We start from the raw sequence: 24,401 nt of genomic DNA, 5'->3' as shown, positions 1-24,401 counted from the left end.
AAATTTTAATGGCCACACACTGGCAACTGGAATCTGAGAAGCCCAACCACAGACACAGTCTTCTTCATTAGACAATTCTAACCCTCATATCTTTAGCTGAGTAGTACATGGTAGCACAGGAAGTTTCAGGCAAAGGCTGCAAAGCAGTGAGAGATCCTACAGTCTCACCATACTCATATCTGAAAGACCTGCTGAGGTAGGGGACTGCCCCTCCTTCAGACCTGAGGTGATTTGATGTCAAGGATTAAATCATCACCTATTCAACTCAACTCCTAATATATGGAAGAGATTAGATCCCCAACTTAGCAACCAGAGAAAGAAAAGGGTGAGTCTTTCATAAGGAAAATATTATCTATATTACACTCTAGTATTATTTTATATACAATATCCAGCATCCAACTAAAAAAACATGAGACATGCAAAGAAGTAGGAAAAACTGACTCATAATCAAGACTTTAAAGTTAACACAAGCAAAGCTACATATGAACCAGATACTGGACTTATCAGATGAAGAGTTTAAAATGGAAGTTATGAAACTGAAAAACAGATTATCTGAAATGAAGTCACTGAACTGGCATAGAGAAGACCAAAAGTTAGACACACATATACCTTATCACTTGATTTTCAACAAAGAAACCAAGGTAAATCAATGAAGAAAGAAAAGTATCTTCAACTAACGGTGCTAAAACAACTGGACAAATTTCTACAGGAAAAGAAGAGCAGAAATGGAAAAAAAAGGTAGGTAAATAAAAAACATTACTTTTCAATTCTTTAAAATACTTTTTTAAAAACCTCAAAGTCTAAAGCAAAAAATAACATTTGGGGGTTTATACATATTTATAAATAAAATATATGAAAACAGTAGCACAAACGACAGAGGTAGGTGAATAGAATTATAGTGTTGTAAAGTTCCTATATTTCATATGAAGTTGTAAAATATTACAATTTAAGTAACATTCTAAGTAGAAGGTGATGATAGGGGATATACACTGTAATCACGAGAACACTCACTGAGAAAATAATACTAAGTGATACTGCTACAAATTCAAGAGAGTAAACAGAGTGGATTCAAATATAAATATATTTGATTAATCTAAAGAAGTCAGGAAATCAGGAACAGAGGAACGAAAACCAGATGGCACAGACAAAAAAGAAATAGCAAAATGGTAACCCAAACCCAATGATTATCAAGAACTACATTAATTATAAAGGAACTAAATACTCCAATTAAAAGACAATGATTGTTAGATTAAGAAAGACATAAAAAGGTATCCATAACAGACACATTTTAAATATAAAGATGCAGGTAGACCAAAAGTAAAAGGATGGTAAAAGTAAATATACCATGCCACCTGTGAAATAAGAATATATGGTGATGTTTATATGAGACACATTTTATAACAAGGGTCACTTCATCAGAAGGACAATTTAAATGTGCACCACTTAATAACAGAGATTCAAAATACATGAAGCAAAAACTGACAGGACTAAAAGGAAAAACAGACAAATCCAAAGCCACAGTTAAGAGACTTTAACACTCCTCTCTGTGAGTGGTATAACAAGTAGAAACAAATCAGACAGAGTCAAGATTTAAACAATACCATCAATGATCCTAAGTGACACTTAGAGTAACACTACAATTGAACAACATTTTTTAAACTATAAATGGAACTCTCATCAAGATAAATAAGCCATGTTGTGGCATAAAATAATTTTTAGTAAATTTCAAAGGACTGAAATCATAATGTATTTGAATCATAATGGAATTAAGTGAGAAATCAATGAACTATCTAGAAAACCCCCATACTTCTAAAAGACCAAACTTCTCAATAATCATGGATCAAAGAAGAAATCGCAAGAGGAATTCAAAAATACTTAAATGATAATTAAATAACAATGAAAGGGGGGCGTCTTCAAGATGGGGGAGGAGTAAAACATGGAGATCACCTTCCTCCCCACAAATACATCAAAACTACATCTACATGTGGAACAGCTCCTACAGAACACCTACTGAACGCTGGCAGAAGACCTCAGACTTCCCAAAAAGCAAGAAACTCCCCACATACCTGGGTAGGGCAAAAGAAAAAAGAAAAAACAGAGACAAAAGAATAGGGGTGGGACCTGCACCTCTGGGAGGGAGCTGTGGAGGAGGAAAAGTTTCCACACACTAGGAAGCCCCTTCACTGGTGGACACTGCGGGTGGCGGGGGGGAAGCTTCAGAGCCACGGAGGAGAGCACAGCAACAGGGGTGCGGAGGGCAAAGCGGAGAGATTCCCGCACAGAGGATGGGTGCCGACCAGCACTCACCAGCCTGACAGGCTTCTCTGTTCAGCTGCCGGGGCGGGTGAGGGCTGGGAGCTGAGGCTCGGGCTTTGGAGGTCAGATCCCAGGGAGAGGACTGGGGTTGGCTGCGTGAATACAGCCTGAAGGGGGCTAGTGCACCACAGCTAGCCGGGAGGGAGTCCGGGAATAAGTCTGGAACTGCCTAAGAGGCAAGAGACCACTGTTTCAGGGTGCACGAGGACAGGGGATTCAGAGAAACGCCTAAACGAGCTCCAGAGACGGGCCCAAGCCGCGGCTATCAGTGCGGACACCAGAGACGGGCATGAAACGCTAAGGCTGCTGCTGCAGCCACCAAGAAGCCTGTGTGCAAGCACAGGTCACTATCCACACCTCCCCACCAGAAGCCTGTGCAGCCCACCACGCCCAGGGTCCCATGATCCAGGAACAACTTCCCCAGGAGAACACATGGTGTGCCTCAGGCTGGTGCAACGTCACGCTGGCCTCTGCCACCACAGGCTCGCCCCTCATTCTGTACCCCTCCCTCCCCCCAGCCTGAGTGAGAAAGAGCCCCCTAATCTGCCGCTCCTTTAACCCCGTCCTGTCTGGGCGGGGAACAGACGCCCTCAGGCAACCTACACGCAGAGGCGGGGCCAAATCCAAAGCTGAACCCCAGGAGCTGTGCGAACATAGAAGAGAAAGGGGAATCTCTCCCAGCAGCCTCGGGAGCAGCAGATTAAATCTCCACAATCAACTTGATGTATCCTTCATCTCTGGATTACCTGAATAGACAACAAATAATCCCAAAATTGAGGCGATGGACGTTGGAAGCAACTACAGACTTGGGGTTTGCTTTCTGCATCTAATTTGTCTCTGGTTTTACGTTATTCTTAGTTTAGTATTTACAGCTTATTATCAGTGGTAGATTTGTTCACTGATTTGGCTGCTCTCTTCCTTTAAAAATTTTTTTTAATATATATGTATTTTCCTTTTTCTCATTTTGTGAGTATGTGTAAGCTTCTTTGTGTGGTTTTGTCTGTATAGCTTTGCTTTTGCCATTTGTCCTAGGGTTCTGACTGTCCTTTTTTTTTTTTTTTAATATACTTTTTAGCGCTTTTTATCATTGTAGGATTTGTTTTTTGGTTTGGTTGCTCTCTGCTTTTTCTCTCTTTTTCTTTTTACTTCCTAATTTTTTTATTTTTAATAATTTTTTTCTATTTTGATAACTTTATTTTATTTTATTTATTTATTTTCTTTCTTTCTTATTTTTTCTTCTCTCCCTTTTCTTCTGAGCCGTGTGGCTGACAGGGTCTTGGTGCGCTGGCCGGGTGTCAGGCCTGAGCCTGTGAGCTGGGAGAGCCAAGTTCAGGACATTGGTCCACCAGAGACCTCCCGGCCCCATGCAATATCAAACAGGGAAAGCTTTCCCAGAGATCTCCACCTCAATGCTAAGACCCAGCTGCACTCAACAATGAGCAAGCTACAGTGTTGAACACCCTATGCCAAACAACCAGCAAGACAGGAACACAAACCCAACAATTAGCAGAGAGGCTGCCTAAAATTATAAGTTCACAAACACCCCAAAACACACCACTGGATGTGGTCCTGCCCACCAGAAAGACAAGATCCAGCCTCATCCACCAGAACAGGGGCACCAGTCCCCTCTATCAGGAAGCCTACACAACCCACTGAACCAACCTTACTCACTGGGAGCACACACCAAAAACAACGGGAACTACGAACCTGCAGCCTGCGAAACGGAGACCCCAAACACAGTAAGTTAAACAAAATGAGAAAACAGAGAAATACACAGCAGATGAAGGAGCAAGAGAAAAACCCCCCAGACCAAACAAATGAAGAGGAAACAGGCAGTCTACCCGAAAAAGAATTCAAAGTAATGAGAGTAAAGATAATCCAAAATCTTGGAAACAGAATGGAGAAAATACAAGAAATATTTAAAAAGGACCTAGAAGAACTAAAGAACACACACACAGTGATGAACAACACAAAAAATGAAATTAAAAATTCTCTAGAAGGAATCAGTAGCAGAATAACTGAGGCAGAAGAACGGGTAAGTGACCTGGAAGATAAAATAGTGGAAATAACTACCGCAGAGCAGAATAAAGGAAAAAGAATGAAAAGAATTGAGGACAATCTCAGATACCTCTGGGACAACATTAAACACACCAACATTCGACTTACGAGGATCCCAGAAGAAGAGCTAAAAAAAGGGACTGAGAAAATATTTGAAGAGATTATAGTTGAAAACTTCCCTAATATGGGAAAGAAAATAGTCAATCAAGTTCAGGAAGCACAGAGAGTCCCATACAGGATAAATCCAAGGAGAAACACGCCAAGACACATATTAATCAAACTATCAAAAATTAAATACAAAGAAAAAATATTAAAAGCAGCAAGGGAAAAGAAACAATTAACATACAAGGGAATCCCCATAAGGTTGCCAGTTGATCTTTCAGCAGAAACTCTGCAAGCCAGAAGGGAGTGGCAGGACATATTTAAAGTGATGAAAGAAAAACCTACAACCAAGATTACTCTACCCAGCAAGGATCTCATGCAGATTCGATGGAGAAATTAAAAGCCTTACAGATAAGCAAAAGCTAAATGAATTCAGCTATGAGACTAGATATCAATTACAGGAAAAAAATGTGTAATAAATACAAACACATGGAGGCTAAACAATACACTACTAAATAACCAAGAGATCACTGAAGAAATCAAAGAGGAAATCAAAAAATACCGAGAAACAAATGACAATGAAAACACAATGACCCAAAACCTATGGGATGCAGCAAAAGCAGTTCTAAGAGGGAAGTTTATAGTAATAAAATCCTAACTCAAGAAACAAGAAAAATCTCAAATAAACAACCTATCCTTACACCTAAAGCAGAGAAAAAAGAACAAAAAAACCCCAAAGTTAGCCGAAGGAAAGAAATCATACAGATCAGATCAGAAATAAATGAAAAAGAAATGAAGGAAATGATAGCAAAGATCAATAAAACTAAAAGCTGGTTCTTTGAGAAGATAAACAAAATTGATAAACCATTAGCCAGACTCATCAAGAAAAAAAGGGAGAAGACTCAAATCAATACAATTAGAAACGAAAAAGGAGAAGTAACAACTGACACTGCAGAAATACAAAGGATCATGAGAGATTACTACAAGCAACTATATGCCAATAAAATGGAGAACCTGGAAGAACTGGACAAACTCTTAGAAAAGCACAAACTTCCAAGACTGAACCAGGAAGAAATAGAAAATATCAACAGACTAATCACAACCACTGAAACTGAGACTGTGATTAAAAATTTTCAAACGAACAAAACCCCAGGACCAGACAGCTTCACAGGCAAATTCTATTAAACATTTAGAGAAGAGCTAACACCCATCCTTCTCAAACTCTTCAAAAACACAGCAGAGGAAGGAACACTCCCAAATTCATTCTACGAGGCCACCATCACCCTGATATCAAAACCAGACAAACATGCGACAAAAAAAGAAAACTACAGGCCAACATCACTGATGAACATAGATGCAAAAATCCTCAACAAAATACTAGCAAACAGAATCCAACAGCACATTAAAAGGATCATACACCATGATCAAGTGGGGTTTATCCCAGGAGTGCAAGCATCCTTCAATATACGCAAATCAATCAGTGTGATAAACCACAGTAACAAATTGAAGGAGAAAAACAATATGATCATCTCAATAGATGCAGAAAAAGCTTTCGACAAAATTCAACATCCATTTATCATAAAAACCCTCCAGAAAGTAGGCACAGAGGGAACTTACCTCAACATAATAAAGGGCATATATGACAAACCCACAGCCAACATTGTTCTGAACGGTGAAAAACTGAAACCATTTCCTCTAAGACTGGGAACAAGAAAAGGATGTCCACTCTGGCCACTATTATTCAACATAGTTTTGGAATTTTTAGCCACAGCAACCAAAGAAGAAAGAGAAATAAAAGGAATCCAAATCGGAAAAGAAGAATTAAAGCTGTCACTGTTTGCAGATGACATGATACTATACATAGAGAATCCTAAAGATGCCACTAGAAAACAACTAGGCTAATCAATGAATTTGGTAAAGTAGCAGGATACAAAATTAATGCACAGAAGTCTCTTGCATTCCTATACACTAATGATGAGAAACCTGAAAGAGAAATTAAGGAAACACTCCCATTTATCATTGCAACAAAAAGAATAAAATACCTAGGAATAAACCTACCTAAGGAGACAGAAGACCTGTATGCAGAAAACTATAAGACGCTGATGAAGGAAATGAAAGATGATACAAACAGATGGAGAGATATACCATGTTCTTGGATTGGAAGAATCAACATTGTGAAAATGACTATACTACCCAAAGCAATCTAGAGATTCAATGCAATCCCTATCAAACTACCAATAGCATTTTTCACAGAAATACAATTAAAAAATTTCACAATTTGTATGGAAACACCAAAGACCCAGATTAGCCAAAGCAATCTTGAGAAAGAAAAATGGAGCTGGAGGAATCAGGATCCCTAACTTCAGACTATACTAAAAAGGTACAATAATCAAGAAAGTATGGTACTGGCACAAAAACAGAAATATAGATCAATGGAACAGGATAGAAAGCCCAGAGATAAACCCATGCACATATGGTCACCTTATCGTTGATAAAGGAGGTAAGAATATACGATAAACCCATGCACATATGGTCACCTTATCTTTGATAAAGGAGGTTAAGAATATACAATGGAGAAAAGACATCCTCTTCAATAAGTGGTGCTGAGAAAACTGGACAGCTCCATGGAAAAGAATGAAATTAGAACGTTCCCTAACACCATACACAAAAATAAACTCAAAATGGATTAAAGACCTAGATGTTAGGCCAGACACTATAAAACTCTTAGAGGAAAACATAGGCAGGACACTCTATGACATAAATCAAAGCAAGGTCCTTTTTGACCCACCTCCTAGAGAAATGGAAATAAAAACAACAATAAACAAATGGGACCTAATGAAATTCAAAAGCTTTTGCACAGCAAAGGAAACCATAAACAAGATGAAAAGACAACACTCAGATTGGGAGAAAATATTTGCAAACAAAGCAACTGACAAAGGATTAATCTCCAAAATATATAGGCAGCACATGCAGCTCAATATCAAAAACACAAACAACCCAATCCAAAAATGGGCAGAAGACCTAAATAGAAATTTCTCCAAAGAAGATATACAGATTGCCAACAAACACATGAAAGGATTCTCAACATCACAAATTATTAGAGAAATGCAAATCAAAACTACAATGAGTTATCACCTCACACTGGTCAGAATGGCCATCATCAAAAAAATCTACAAACAATAAATGCTGGAGAGGGTGTGGAGAAAAGGGAACCCTCTTGCACTGTTGGTGGGAATGTAAACTGATACAGCAACTATGGAGAACAGTACGGAGGTTCCTCAAAAAACTAAAAATAGGACTACCATACGACAGAGCAATCCCCCTACTGGGCATATACCCTGAGAAAACCATAACTCAAAAAGAGTCATGTACCACAATGTTCACTGCAGCTTTATTTACAATAGGCAAGACATGGAAGCAACCTAAGCGTCCATCTTAGTGTCAACCTAAGATGAATGGACTAAGAAGATGTGGTGCACATATACAATGGAATATTACTCAGCCATAAGAAGAAACAAAATTGAGTTATTTGTACCACGGTGGATGGACTCATACAGAGTGAAGTAAGTCAGAAAGAGAAAAACAAATACCGTATGCTATCACATACATATTGAATCTTAAAAAAAAAAAAAAAGGTTCTGAAGAACGTAGAGAAGAAGGTAGACAGGAATAAAGACGCAGACATAGAGAATGGACTTGAGGACATGAAAGGGTAGGGTGGGAGGAAGTGAGAGAGTGGCATGGACATATATACACTACCAAGTGTAAAATAGATAGCTATTGGGAACCAGCCACATAGCACAGGGAGATCAGCTCGTTGCTCTTTGCCCACCTAGAGGGGTGGGATAGGGAGGGTGAGAGGGAGACGCAAGAGAGAGGACATATGCGGATATATGTATATGTATAGCTGATTCACTTTGTTATACAGCAGAAACTAACACACCATTATGAAGCAATTAAACTCCAATAAAGATGTTGAATAATAATAATAATAATGAAAAATAACTTATTAAAACTTTTGGTATGAAGCTAAAGTAAGGCTTAGAGGGAAATTTAGTTTTAAATGCTTACATTAGAAAAGAATTAATGACCAGTCACTCCCATCAGGAAACTTGCACAAGCCTCTTAGATAGCCTCATCCACCAGAGGGCAGACAGCAGAAGCAAGAAAAACTACAATCCTGCAGCCTGTGGAACAAAAACCACATTCACAGAAAGGTAGACAAGATGAAAAGGCAGAGGGCTATATACCAGATGAAGGAACAAGATAATACCCCAGAAAAACAACTAAATGAAGTGGAGATAGGCCAGCTTCAAGAAAAAGAATTCAGAATAATGATAGTGAAGATGATCCAGGACCTCGGAAAAAGAATGGAGGCAAAGACTGAGAAGATGCAAGAAATAATTAACAAAGACCTAGAAGAATTAAAGAACAAACAAACAGAGGTGAACAATACAATAACTGAAATGACAAACACACTACAAGAAATCAATAGCAGAATAACTGAGGCAGAAGAACGGATAAGTGACCAGGAAGACAGAAAGGTGGAATGCACTGCTGCAGAACAGAATAAAGAAAAAAGAATGAAAAGAAATGAAGACAGCCTAAGAGATCTCTGGGACAACATTAAACACAACAACATACGCATTACAGGGGTTCCAGAAGGAGAAGAGAGAGAGAAAGGACCAGAGAAAGTATTTGGAGAGATTATAATCGAAAACTTCCCTAACATGCGAAAGGAAATAGCCACCCAAGTCCAGGAAGCGCAGCGAGTCCCATACAGGATAAACCCAAGGAGAAACACGCTGAGACACATAGTAATCAAATTGGCAAAAATTAAAGACAAACAAAAATTATTGAAAGCAGCAAGGGAAAAACGACAAATAACATACAAGGGAACTCCCATAAGGTTAACAGCTGATTTCTCAGCAGAAACGCTACAAGCCAGAAGGGAGTGGCATAACATATTTAAAGTGATGAAAGGGAAGAATCTACAACCAAGATTACTCTACCCGGCAAGGATCTCATTCAGATTTGATGGAGAAATCAAAAGCTTTACAGACAAGCAAAAGCTAAGAGAATTCAGCACCACCAAACCAGCTCTACAACAAATGCTAAAGAAACTTCTCTAAGTGGGAAACACAAGAGAAGAAAAGAACCTACAAAAACAAACCCAAAACAATTAAGAAAATAGTCATAGGAACATACATATCGATAATTACCTTAAACGTGAATGGATTAAATGCTCCAACCAAAAGACACAGGCTTGCTGAATGAATACAAAGACAAGACCCATATATATGCTGTCTACAAAAGACCCACTTCAGACCTATGAACACATACAGACTGAAAGTGAGGGGATGGAAAAAGATATTCCATGAAAATGGAAATCAAAAGAAAGCTGGAGTAGCTATACTCATAACAGATAAAATAGACTTCAAAATAAAGAATGTTACAAGAGACAAAAACGGACACGACATAATGATCAAGGGATCAATCCAACAAGAAGATATAACAATCATAAATATATATGCACCCAACATAGGAGCACCGCAATACATAAGGCAACTGCTAACAGCTATAAAAGAGGAAATCGACAGTAACACAATAATAGTGGGGGACGTTAACACCTCACTTACACCAATGGACAGATCATCCAAAATGAAAATAAATAAGGAAACAGAAGCTTTAAATGATACAATAGACCAGATAGATTTCATTGATATTTATAGGACATTCCATCCAAAAACAGCAGATTACACGTTCTTCTCAAGTGTGCATGGAATATTCTCCAGGATAGATCACATCTTGGGTCACAAATCAAGCCTCAGTAAATTTAAGAAAATTGAAATCATATCAAGCATCTTTTCTGACCACAACGCTATGAGATTAGAAATCAATTACAGGGAAAAAAAACGTAAAAAACACAAACACATGGAGGCTAAACAATACGTTACTAAATAACCAAGAGATCACTGAAGAAATCAAAGAGAAAATCAAAAAATACCTAGAGACAAATGACAATGAACACACAACGATCCAAAACCTATGGGATGCAGCAAAAGCAGTTCTAAGAGGGAAGTTTATAGCTATACAAGCCTACCTAAAGAAACAAGCAAAATCTCAAGTAAACAATCTAACCTTACACCTAAAGGAACTAGAGGAGGAAGAACAAACAAAACCCAAAGTTAGCAGAAGGAAAGAAATCATAAAGATCAGAGCGGAAATAAATGAAATAGAAACAAAGGAAACAATAGCAAAGATCAATAAAACTAAAAGCTGGTTCTTTGAGAAGATAAACAAAATTGATAAGCCATTAGCCAGACTCATCAAGAAAAAGAGGGAGACGACTCAAATCAATAAAATTAGAAATGAAAAAGGAGAAGTTACAATAGACACCGCAGAAATACAAAACATCCTAAGAGACTACTACAAGCAACTCTATGCCAATAAAATGGACAATCTGGAAGAAATGGACAAATTCTTAGAAAGGTATAACCTTTCAAGACTGAACCAGGAAGAAACAGAAAATATGAACAGACCAATCACAAGTAATGAAATTGAAACTGTGATTTAAAATCTTTCAACAAACAAAAGTCCAGGACCAGATGGCTTCACAGGTGAATTCTATCAAACATTTAGAGAAGAGCTAACACCCATCCTTCTCAAACTCTTCCAAAAAATTGCAGAGGAAGGAACACTCCCAAACTCATTCTACGAGGCCACCAGCACCCTGATACCAAAACCAGACAAAGATACTACAAAAAAAGAAAATTACACACCAATATCACTGATGAATACAGATGCAAAAATCCTCAACAAAATACTGGCAAACAGAATCCAACAACACATTAAAAGGATCATACACCACGATCAAGTGGGATTTATCCCAGGGATGCAAGGATTCTTCAATATACGCAAATCAATCAATGTGATACACCATATTAACAAACTGAAGAAGAAAAACCATATGATCATCTCAATAGATGCAGAAAAAGCTTTTGACAAAATTCAACACCCATTTATCATAAAAACTCTCCAAAAAGTGGGCACAGAGGGAACTTTCCTCAACATAATAAAGGCCATATACGACAAACCCTCAGCAAACATCATTCTCAATGGTGAAAAACTGGAAGCATTTCCTCTAAGATCAGGAACGAGACAAGGATGTCCACTCTCACCACTACTATTCAACATAGTTTTGGAAGTCCTAGCCACGGCAATCAGAGAAGAAAAAGAAATAAAAGGAATACAAATTGGAAAATAAGTAATACTGACACTGTTTGCAGAGGACATGATACTACACATAGAGAATCCTAAAGATGCCACCAGAAAACTACTAGAGCTAATCAATGAATTTGGTAAAGTTGCAGGATACAGAATTAATGCACAGAAACCTCTTGCATTCCTATATACTATTGATGAAAAATCTGAAAGAGAAATTAAGGAAAGACTCCCATTTACCACTGCAACAAAAAGAATAAAATACCTAGGGAGACAAAAGACCTGTATGCAGAAAACTGTAAGACACTGATTAAAGAAATGAAAGATGATACAAACAGATGGAGAGATATACCATGTTCTTGGACTGGAAGAATCAATATTGTGAAAATGACTATACTACCCAAAGTAATCTGCAGATTCAATGCAATCCCTATCAAATTACCAATGGAATTTTTCCAGAACTAGAGCAAAAAATCTTAAAATTTGTATGGAGACACAAAGAACCCCGAATAGCCAAAGCAGTCTTAAGGGAAAAAAACGGAGCTGGGGGAATCAGACTCCCTGACTTCAGACTATACTACAAAACTACAGTAATCAAGACAATATGGTACTGGCACAAAAACAGAAATATAGATCAATGGAAGAGGATAGAAAGCCCAGAGATAAACCCACGCACCTATGGTCAACTAATTTATGACAAAGGAGGCAAGGACACACAACGGAGAAAAGACAGTGTCTTCAATAATTGGTCCTGGGAAAACTGGACAGCTACATGTAAAAGAATGAAATTCGAACACTCCCTAACAACATACACAAAAATAAACTCAAAATGGATTAGAGACCTAAATGTAAGAACGGACACTATAAAACTCTTAGAGGAAAACATAGGAAGAACACTCTTTGACATAAATCACAGCAAGATATTTTTTGATCCATCTCCTAGAGTAATGGAAATAAAAACAAAAATAAACAAATGGGACCTAACAAAACTTAAAAGCTTTTGCACAGCAAAGGAAACTACAAACAAGTCGAAAAGAAATCCCTCAGAATGGGAGAAAATATTTGCAAATGAATCAACAAACAAAGATTAATCTCCAAAATATGTAAACAGCTCATGCAGCTCAATATTAAAGAAACAAACAACCCATCCAAAAATGGGCAGAAGACCTAAATAGACAATTCTCCGAAGAAGACATACAGATGGCCAAGAAGCACATGAAAAGCTGCTCAACATCACTAATTATTAGAGAAATGCAAATCAAAACTACAATGAAGTTTCACCTCACACCAGTTAGAATGGGCATCACCAGAAAATCTCCAAACAAGAAATGCTGGCGAGGGTGTGGAGAAAAGGGAACCCTCTTGCACTGTTGGTAGGAATGTAATTGATACAGCCACTATGGAGAACAGTATGGAGGTTCCTTACAAAACTAAAAATAGATTTACCATATGACCCAGCAATCCCACTACTGGGCATATACCCAGAGAAAACCATAATTCAAAAAGACACATGCACCCCAATGTTCACTGCATTACTTACAATAGCCAGGGCATGGAAGCAACCTAAATGTCCATCAACAGACGAATGGATAAAGAAGATGTGATACATATATACAACGGAATATTACTCAGCCATAAAATGGAATGAAATTGAGTCATTTGTAGAGACGTGGATGGATCTAGAGACTGTCATATACAGTGAAGTCAGTCAGAAAGAGAAAAACAAATATCGTATATTAATGCATATATGTGGAACCTAGAAAAATGGTACAGATGAACCGGTTTGCAGGGCAGAAATTGATACACAGATGTAGAGAACGTATGGACACCAAGGGGTGAAAGTGGGGGGGGGGGCAGGAGGGGGTGATGAATTGGGAGATTGGGATTGACATATATACACTAATATGTATAAAATGGATAACTCATAAGACACTGCTGTGTAAAAAAAATAAATGAAATAAAATAAATAAATAATGTATAGACGCTCAGACAAAAAAAAAAAGAATCAATGGAAAAAAATACAAAAGAATCAATGACCTAAATTTAAACTACAAGGGTCTAAAACGACCACATTAAATGGGACATAAGTAGAAGAAAACAATGCAGAATAGAAATAAATCAAGCAGTAAAAAGGCAAACACAAGAGAAAAGTTTAAGAAGCCAAAAACTGGTTCTTTAAAAATATTAACTGATAAAGCCCCTGCAAGACTTATCAAGAATAAAAGAGAAAAGTCAAACTATCAACATTTTAAGTAAAAACTGGGTCATCAAGATTTACTTGATCTTGCAGACAAGAGGATAACAGAATATTAGAAATAACTTTATAGCAATAAAATCTACCATTCATATGAAATGAACAAAATATCTTGTAAGACACGAGTTAGCACACCAACACAAAAAATTGAAAATCTAAATAACTCTCAATTTAAAAAACCCTTCACTATAAAAGATGGCTTCTCTGGTAGAAGCTATCAAGTGTTTAAGGAAGAATTAATTCCAATCCTATGCAAAGTCTTTCAGAAAATATTAGAAAACCTCATCCAATATATTTTGATTCCAGCATAATTATGATATTGAAACTACAGAAAAACATTACAAGAAAACTAAAGACCAAAATCTCTCATAAACATAGATGTGAAAATCCTTTTAAGAACATTAGCAAATTAAATTTGTAAATATTTTAAAAGTATAATTTATCACAACCAAATAAGGTCAAAATTGGTTATTAGAAAAATCATTTAGTGGAATTCACTCAAAAAGAGTAAAACTGTATTATCCTCTCAATAGATGCAGAAAAATTATGGGCAAAATTCCACAGCCACTCATTACAAACACTCAGAACACTAGGAACAGAATGGAAAATCCTCAATCTGATAAAGATAATCTATTCAAAATCTATAATTAACATTTTACTTATTGGGGGAATTATTAAATGTACTCCCCCAATGATCAAAAACAATGCAAAAATATCCATTCTTAGTATTTCTATTCAACAGTTTACTGTAGGTCTTATCCAGAACAGAAAAAGAAGAAAGCTTAAAGATTAGAAAGCAAGAAGTAAAACTGTCTTTATTTAAGAGATGACAAGGTAGCATATATAGAAAATCTTAGGAATCTACAGAATACTAGATACAAAAAGTGATTTTAGCAAAGTTCAGGAAAAAAGACCAATATACAAAAATCAAATTTTATTCTATATCCTAGGAAAAAACAATTAAAAATAAAATTGAAAAAGAAACATTTACAATAGCACGAAAAGGTTAAAACAGTGAAGAATGCATCTAATGACAGAAATGCTATATATCTATGCTAAAAACTGTAAAACACGGCACAGATGGCATAGCCAATAAGACCACTACCTTAAAGTTCTCAAACCTGACCCTCCGTTCTTGACAAATAACCTTATTTTCCTATTTTATTTAGAAGATCCTAATCATGAAGATGAAACTGCTTCTGCTTCTGGATCTCAGTCCCTCAATTTACTTCTAATTTTCACGCAATCAACTTTCTTCCTTTTTCTTAATGGTTAATTCATCCTTTTATATTTTCTTTAAATATACTCACATAGTATTTACTGTAAGTTAGGAACATTTAACTTCTTTACAAAAATTAACTATTAACAACCCTATGGGTTTGGTACTATAATTATTCCTAATTTACAGATAAGGAAACTGTGTGCCTAGGTCATCTAGCTAGTATATAGTAGAGGGACAATTCAAACTCAGGTAGTCTAGTTCAGAGTCCAACCATACTATCCTGCCGCCATGCATTTGGTTAGAGAAGCTGTCTCCTAAGTGGGGTATATGAACCTTGTCTACGGGAATACAAAATGACTGGCTTGCAAGAAAAAAAAATTAGAACTAAATAAAACTTATATTTCCTGTGATGTTCAGCCTACTCCTTAATGTCCACAAACTTTAAAGAATGAAGGCTTGGCCAGAGAAATTTTAAAAAAAAGAAAAAGCAAAGCAAAAAATAACAGGTACTTGTTCATACAGTTTTGTATTCTGCATTATTTGTCCTATGGTTGTTTGTTTGTTTGTTTATATTTATTCTTATTTATTTATTTGGGGGGGGGGAGGGTCACGCAGCTGGATTTTAGTTCCCCGACCAGGGATTGAACCCGTACCTCCTGCAGTAGAAGCAGAGTCCTAATTACTGGACCGCCAGAGAATTCTCCTCTGGTTACCCTTTTTTTTTTTTTTTTAATTTATTTTATTTTTTGGCTGTGTTGGGTCTTCGTTTCTGTGCGAAGGCTTTCTCTAGTTGCAGCGAGCGGGGGCCACTCTTCATCGCGGTGCACGGGCCTCTCACTGTTGCGGCCTCTCTTGTTGCAGAGCACAAGCTCCAGACGCGCAGGCTCAGTAGTTGTGGCTCACGGGCCTAGTTGCTCCGCGGCATGTGGGATCCTCCCAGACCAGGGCTCGAACCCGTGTGCCCTGCATTGGCAGGTGGATTCTCAACCACTGCACCACCAGGGTAGCCCCTCTGGTTACCCTTTTAAAAAATATTAACTCCTTCTATTTCAAGCAGAGCTTGAAAGATCAATTTAATTATGTCCTTCCCTCAGGGAAGGTATGGACCAGAGTTTAAAAACAGGTTAATTTTGTTCTAAATTGGGACCCTGCATCAGTCAGAAAATTCTCCCCATGGCACTGAGAGAACAATAGATAGCAGGTAGAAGACTGGTATTTAAACCAACTTTTAGCATCTCATGAATCAAATATTCACACTGTCACTGTCATTACAGTAAATAATTTTAAATGTGTCATTTTGAAAAAGACAGTAACATTTCCCCCACTGAAACAGAATTAGAAATATTAGGTTACGTTCAAAGCTAGCCCCAAAACATTGAATTCATTTTAGTTGATTCAGCTTATTATCCACTTTTAGATTTTGACCATTATCATAACCAATGATTATATTCATCTTATTGTTCTTCCCATGTTTCAGCTATATTATAGAATAGGCATTTGTGCACTAATTGGAATCCTTATGGCCTTTTGCGCCTGGCTTCTTTCACCTAATATAATGCTTTCAAGGTTCATCAATGTTGTAGCATGCATCAGTACTTCATTCCTTTATATGGTTGAATAACATTCCAACGTATGGATATAACTCATTTAATTTATCCATTAATCATTTGATAGATAGTTTGGGCTGTTTCCAATTTTGGGCTACTATGAATAATGCTTACATGAACATTTGTTTACAAGTTTAATGTGGACATGGGTTCAATTTTCTTGGGTGAAATTGCTGGGTCATATTGTTATACTATATTTAACTTTGAGGAATAGCAAATCTTTCCAAGGTAACTGAACCATTTCACATTCCCATTAGCAACATATGAAGACTCCAACTTCTCTGATCTTCATTGAGACTTCCTCCTTTTTTGATTATAGCCGTTCTAGAGGGTGTGAAGTGATATGTCATTATGGTTTTGATTTGCATTTCCCTGATGATTAATGATGTCATTAGGGCGTATTTTTATTGGCATTCATTTCTAAGTGTCACAGTAGCAACTGTCCATCATGGGGTAAAAAGGAACATGACTGATTTAGGAATACAGTTCTTTGACACACATGCATGTCTTAGGAAGATATATTCGGAAATCCAAACGTCATCTGCAGTAAGATATTTGCATTAAGATGTATAATATGGGGAATTCCCTGGAGGTCCAGTGGTTAGGACTCTGCGCTTTCACTGCTGAGGGCAGGGAACTAAGACCCCACAAGCTGCACGGCCAAAAAAAAAATGTTTTTTAAAAACATACGATATGTTATTTCTAATGATCATCATCTACTTTTCTTGGTTATCTACTATTTCGAAAAGCTATAAGTATGATTAGCTATAGCAGAAACTTCTTCACTTGGGAGTCTAAATAATGGAAGAATTTAAACAACAGAATTATTGTAAAAGCCAACCACCCCAGCCCCCCGCCATGCAAAAAATAACTTAAATTATCATAACTGCAGAATGCTTTAGTATAAACTGTGTAGAAAAGCGGATGCTATAATTTGGGAGGTTGTGATATTAAGGTGTCCAATCCTTAAGATATAACCAGGGTGGAATAGATCAAAACATATAATTACAATGACATCACAGCTATTTCACTGGTAACCTATTAGTTCTGATGGGTTATATACATTTTATTACATAACAACTGTTTTAAAGCTTTGATGTGTGTAATATCTATTACACGTCAATTTTTTCCTCATTGTGTTTGAAGTTGGTAGCTAAATATTAGAAATTAATTGCATTAGGTCAGGTACAATATACAAGGTATTTTGTATAAACAATCTACTATAATTCAGAACTCACTAGTAAGTTAAAAGAGCACTGAAAAGCTGATCCCCATCTCTTACTTCCAAGTTCCTCTGAAAGCCTGTTATTGGGCTAATTAATTAGAATCTTTCATCACAAAGACATTTATTCATAGAGTACCTAAAACTTTAAACAGAAGCACAGAATATCAATATTTTAAAAAGAAAAGTGAGTGTTCTCCAATTTTTATTTGTTTACTCTAATAAGAGAAAATTCTAACAATTATTCTGCAGAGTAGCATACGTTAATCTTTCACTGACTCCTCTCTCTGAAGATTCAAATATGATTAAATCACGATGATTCTTTTTTTTGATATGTCCCAACTTCTCTAAAGGTAAGGGTTATGAATAACTCTAGTGAGTTTCCAACAAGGCAAAAACGTGTATCTAATTACTGAGGAATTCTGAAAAATATTTTTACCTGTATCCATACTTTGGTTCAACTGTTGATCACTTGTTTCTCCATCTTCACTGATATATCCAGGAGGTGGCGTTTCTAAAAAAGTTTAGAACAAATCACGTACAGGTTCAATTTAATCTCATCGCCTTTTCTCCCAGCTACCAAAGACAACCAACAAGTCACTCCAAATAACATATCAATGTTATATAACATCTCTATAAAAAGCAATATTGGATACTGAGGGCTTATGATTCAGGTTCTGATCCAAACCTTATAGGTGAAACCTTAAAACTTACTTGTAATATAATTGAGCTCTCTGTGCATATTTTCTTAGCTATTATTTACATATTTGGCTCATTGTCATATGTGTATTTTCTGGGGCAAGAGCCAAAAATATAACTTCAAAGATGCCTCAGTTCTGATTGGTATGTTTCAAAGAAAGTAGTACCCATAATTATTATTATTTTTTAACCTAATGGCCATCATGGATGGGTACTTAGAGATGATTAAAGGACACACAACACAGGCACACAAGATTTTGGATTACAAAATAATACAGGCTTACATCTTACATTAGGTTCTATAGGGCAAAATATGGTAATATAGTTCAGGAATGGTCTAACTTGAATTCTACCTAAAAAGTGTATTGCTCCATGATTGCTAACCAGCAAATCCTGAATGCTTGAGGCAGAAAATTAAATTCAAATACAGACTACTACACAAAACTGAGGCAAACTACTTCCTGAAAATACTTAAGATTCCAATGTGTCATTTCCAATATGGTTTATGAACAAAATGTTTATATTCAGGAAGCATCTGAATATCTGAATAAGCTTCATGTAAAATAAAAACATTTATACAATATTACCAATTATAATTTCAAGGAGGAAAAAATAAGTTTAAATGATGTGGGTTAAATAAAGGCTTCCTTCATAAACTTTTTACAATCTCTCTTCAATAAGCTAACTATAAATTTTAACTTAAGTATCAAACTTTTCATTTTAAGTGTCAGTGCCCCCAAATTTTTAATATAAGAATAAAATAAATTCCTTCATACACTCAAACAACAAAGAATACAAAAATAAGAATAATACATACCATTACGTGCTATTGCAAAAGTTAAAGCAAATAAAAAAAAAAGAGCTAAACTTTGCCCGTTTAACCACTCATCTCTCAAAGGTCTAAAGAGGAAGAAATACTGAACTGATAAATATGTTATCCTTTTTCATTTTTCTCCATTATTAGTTATCTATAAAATAATAGACAACAAAGGTACTAGTGTTTTGGAGGAAATGTTAAAATTTCTTTGAGAATGGAATAAAAAGTGAATCCCAAGGTTTTGCTGTCAGTTGGAGCGGGTAAAGCCCCACTGTCCAGAAAAGCAGACAGGTGTAATCCACTTGTGATTTTCTACTCTGTAAAATGCCCAAATCTAAACAAGTAAAGATAACAGGGAAAATAAGCCCAAACATCTCCACAAGTGAAAGCCACTAAACATTCTAACATCCTCCATATAATTATTGGGTAGGTGTCTTACAAGAGTGTATGCTTATACCTCAGTTTCCTAAGTATTGTTGAATTATACTAATTCCCACATCAGAGACTTAAGTACCCCCTCACTCAAAACACTACCCACACGTAACCACTTCCAGTCAAATTCTTCTCCCTACAAAATGCCCTTTGTTCATCCTCCTTCCCCTCACCCTGGCCCCCATTCTCCACAACAACGTCTTTGCCCTGTCCTCCTAACTTCTCAAAATGTTTGTTTCCCAGCTACCCAAAAAACAGCTTTAAATCTTCTTTTGGAATAAAACAGTAATAAAAGAAAAAGGCATTAAAATAATCAGAAAACACTTTCTAACCTTAAAATAAGCTATTTTTAAAAATCCTTCCTTTTCCTTATGTTTTCAAAATTATCTCCAATGAACAAGCATTATTTCCATGATGAGACAAAGCAATTTTTTAAATGCAGTTGAAACTCCAAGTTCCTTACATATTTTCAGTTGTATAAAATAAACATAAGAGTGGAATAGATAAATATTACACAAGGAGAAAAAAGACACTAAAAAAATCCAATGTATAGCTAAATGCTCCGTCTTATATCTTTAGTTTGTGCTAGGAAAAAAAAAACCAAAAAAAAAAGGAAACAGACAAAAAAGGAAGAAATTATTAGCTGTTCTCCTAACAAACAGTGAAAACTAAAAGAGTAGTTTCCATATCATGGAATATTACTGGACATATAACATAATAGAGCAGAATGTGAGAACCATGCAGTTCATTTATTTATCAGCATTACTGAGTCCCAGATGAAAAAAGAACTAAAATAGAGGTCTTCTGATTTTCAGCACAACATACGTGTTGCTATGTCTGTAGAACTAAAAATTTAAAAAAGCCAAACCATAATTTATTAATACTTGAACGTTTATGAACAAAATTTGTATCTATCCCAAATTTTAGGAGATTCTGAGGCAAAAATACCTGGGATATAATTACTCTGTGGCTCAATTCCTGCTGGGAAATTAGTGTTTTCTGGAATGGAGTGGGTATAATCATCCAGAGGTGGTAGTTCTGTTAAGATCTCAGTATGCCGTGGCACTAACACCGGAGGCAAAACTAAAAGAGTAAAAGAAATCCAAGTCAATGGCAGAGCAAAGGGGAGGATGACACCTGTATTAAAAGTTTTCATTAATTTTTGAAGTTTAGGATCCACCTACTTGGTATTATTTGGCTATTGAGAAATTGACAAACCTGATTATGATTTTAACTTGTCATGTAGTCCACAATCTAAATCTCCAAGTCCCAATTTATCTTGTACTTTTGGGGACAAAGTGATCCTGGTAATATTATATTACTATAGAACTATAGAAGTTCATAAATCCTCATTGGGAAGGTTGCAGAAAGATTTGTAAAATCAGATTTGGGGTATTTTTTGAAAATATAGCTGTATTCTTTTAGAAAGTTTCAAGTATACAGCTAAGTAAACTGAAAGTCCTGCTATGAGTTTTACCGAACTGCTTAGATGCAAATGATGTCATTAAAGTACATCAAAAAAACAAAGAGCAAAATTACTGAAAACAGGTAGTGCAGCAGACAAGTAATAAGACATATCACTCAGTTCTAAGCAGACTGTGTATCTGTGGGATTAGAATTTCCTAGATACGTACTTTGATGTGAAATGCTTGCTATTCCAAGAAACTAAGAGATCTCTCCCTCTAAGATATATTTTCCCATAACATGTGTTAAAAAACTTTAAAGTATTTTTAATTACTGCCAAAAAATATACTGAATTTAAGGTAACTTATTAGAGTTTTATACCAAAATTTCCCTGGGTCAATTAGGTATAAGAGTACCTAATACACTTAAGTTGAACTTAAGTTCAAGCATTTAATTAAAACAAGGGGAAAAAAAATCTACTTTTCCTACCTGGTGTCTCAACTCTCTGGTAGTGGTAAGGGTTTACACAGACTTCATCCTTTTTAAGATTAAAAGCATATTCGCAGTTTTCAATTGCCTTGAGTTCATGATGACTGTGAAGATCAGGCCAGCGCCATAATCGGCAATATATTACATGCGGCAGTCCTTTCCGATGAGATACCTGAAGACGACCATCAAGAGACCTATTGGGAAGCAAGGGAAAAGAAAGGTGGGAACTTTAAAAAAAATAAATGTACTCAATTGGGATAAATTAGTACAGTAAGAGCATAAAGAAAGGAATGACAGACGTTTAGTTAGTTTTAGTGAGTACAAGGAAGAAAAATGTGTTATCTAATGGATCTCATATAAAAGTAAGCAGCAACAGTAGGGTATGTTTCTTATAAATATGCTACATAAATGACTCAAATGTCAATGAACAGGTAACCGCTTAGGGAAAAAGTGATTTTTTAAAAAAAGTATCATATAGCTATACTTGAAAAACTTCTGTCAACAACTTCCATCTTTAGTGAATCAAACTCTTATTTAGGGAGGCTTTTAAGGGCATTATTTCTGTAGGTGACAGAATTATCAAAAAAAAGAACTAGTGTGAAGAATGATAAATACCAACAATGATGTAAAAGTAACTTACTAAAACTAATGTAACTCATTACCCAGTTGTGACTGTTTTGAGTACTGAGGTATATTTCTATACAGCTCACACATAAATGCTGATGGTGATGAATATGATGAGATGAAATGGACCAATACCAATATGCTCAAAAAAGAGAATAAGGTGATTAAAAAAAAAAAGAAAACATAAAAACGAGTTCACCTGGCATTAATTGTGATATAAGGGGTTCAGTAAATAAGTACGTACTTATTAGTATACAGATGAGATTTAGATGATAGCAAGAAATTTAGCAAAAACTGGTTATGTATCTACTTAAAAATTAGGCCAACAACAGACTATAATCTAACCTCACACTAAAATGAGAATATAGTTATCAAAGTTTCTATTCTTTAGGGGATGCAATAATTTAAAAAAGATTCAAAACTAGAATTTCATTGATAAAACATCAGCTGAAACATTTAATATATTTTTAATACTGGCAAGCAGTTATTTTAAATGCCATGCCTTATTTTACATTAAGGAAACATCCAAGGCAAAATTATACTAAGCAACCCACTATAGGTCTTCCAAAACACCCTCCCTCCCACAAGATCTCTAGGATTCGATAGAGGGCAGAATATTCACCTGGTTTGTTCAGAGAAGCTGTAAAGGCCTGTTGTATCCCACTGATCTATCGTATTTGGTGTACTCAGTCCCCAAATTTCAGAGCAAGTGCTGTGCATAAATTGAAAAACAAAAAATTGATGTGAACATGGAAGCATGGTTATTCAAATTACCATGATGTAAAACATGGAAAATGTACAGAATACTTCCTTCACCCAGAAAATATACATTGCTTCACTTTTTCACAGGCATTTAGTGCTGGTTTCTATATTTTCTATATGAAGGAAGCCAATAAAATGGAACATGTGACTCCAGATAAGTTATGATTATGTTTTTAAAATGTGAACACCAATGCTCTCTGGCTTAATGAAATCATACCTATGCCTTTTCCAATTTCTTCTACTCACAACAAAGGATCCTATGCCATTAGCCTTACTAACAGTGCTTCATTTTATAACCCAGTTTTTTAAAAAAACTTATCTAAAAATGGATGTCAACTAGTATTTTTAATATAGGTAAAATTCCAATTGAAATAGACATATACCCACAGTTAAGATTTCCAGGTTATTTGTTTGAGATACATATATATTCAGTTTTACTGAAAATTATTATTGCTCTCTTATTACTGTAAAGGACAAGGAAATGGATTTTGAAGTCATTCTAGCGCAGCATACTACCTTAAAAGTTTTAAGAAATTGCTATGAGGACTAAAGATACATGAAAGGACAAAATTCATAAAAGATAGTATGAATATGACAAAGTTGCTATATCTAGTTTTTCTCATTAATACACCTGAAAGGCATACACCAGAAAGACCTCAAAATTTTTCTTCCACATTTCTTTCCAGAACAAGGGCAGCCCAGAGATAAGTCTGCCTATTTTCCCTGCCACCACTTCATCTGTGGGAGAAGAGAAGAAAACGAGAAAAGAACAGGAGCTTAAAAACAGTCTGGAATGGAACTAATGACAGCCAAAGGGGTCTCAGTTATAAGTCATACTTTTAAAATTAGAGTCAAAAGATAATTTCTGAAACTCTATTCCATTTCTTACATATTACAAAATCATCAAAATTTAAAGGAAGAGAAAGAAATACTTCAAAACAACTTCTGAAAATCAAATTAAACAACTGGTTAAATTCCAGATGTATACTTTGCTAATGAGCTAACTCAATCAGCATTTCAAAGGGCACTGGTGAAAACTGCTGTCTTCCTGTGGCTGGACAACACATCAAGTGGGCTGCCGGGCTTCAGGGCTTCAGGGCTTCAGGGCTTCAGGGCTTCAGGGCTTCAGGGCTTCAGCGCTACAGGGCCTTTTGCACAGTCACTGGGCT

General features: G+C 36.0%; 1 protein-coding gene across 5 annotated transcripts in view; it reads right to left on the bottom strand.

The window, feature by feature from the left end:
• SMAD2 (SMAD family member 2) overlaps positions 1–24,401 on the bottom strand; it is a 107,457-nt gene that overhangs the window by 25,547 nt on the left and 57,509 nt on the right. For 4 of the 5 annotated variants that reach the window (XM_082416618.1, XM_082416620.1, XM_082416617.1 and 1 more), the window contains 4 exons: positions 23,093–23,182; positions 21,847–22,040; positions 20,902–21,036; positions 18,445–18,519 (listed from right to left, as the gene is read on the bottom strand). In XM_082416618.1, the coding sequence (XP_082272744.1) occupies positions 18,445–18,519; positions 20,902–21,036; positions 21,847–22,040; positions 23,093–23,182 (494 nt within the window). The remainder of the gene's footprint in view (positions 1–18,444; positions 18,520–20,901; positions 21,037–21,846; positions 22,041–23,092; positions 23,183–24,401) is intronic. The other variant, XM_082416621.1, reaches the window with a different exon arrangement.

This window comes from Balaenoptera physalus (genome assembly GCF_965194825.1).
Source record: "Balaenoptera physalus genome assembly, chromosome: 12".
In the NCBI taxonomy this organism is placed as follows: Eukaryota; Metazoa; Chordata; class Mammalia; order Artiodactyla; family Balaenopteridae; genus Balaenoptera; species Balaenoptera physalus.
This window is presented reverse-complemented; position numbering and strand designations above follow the sequence as displayed.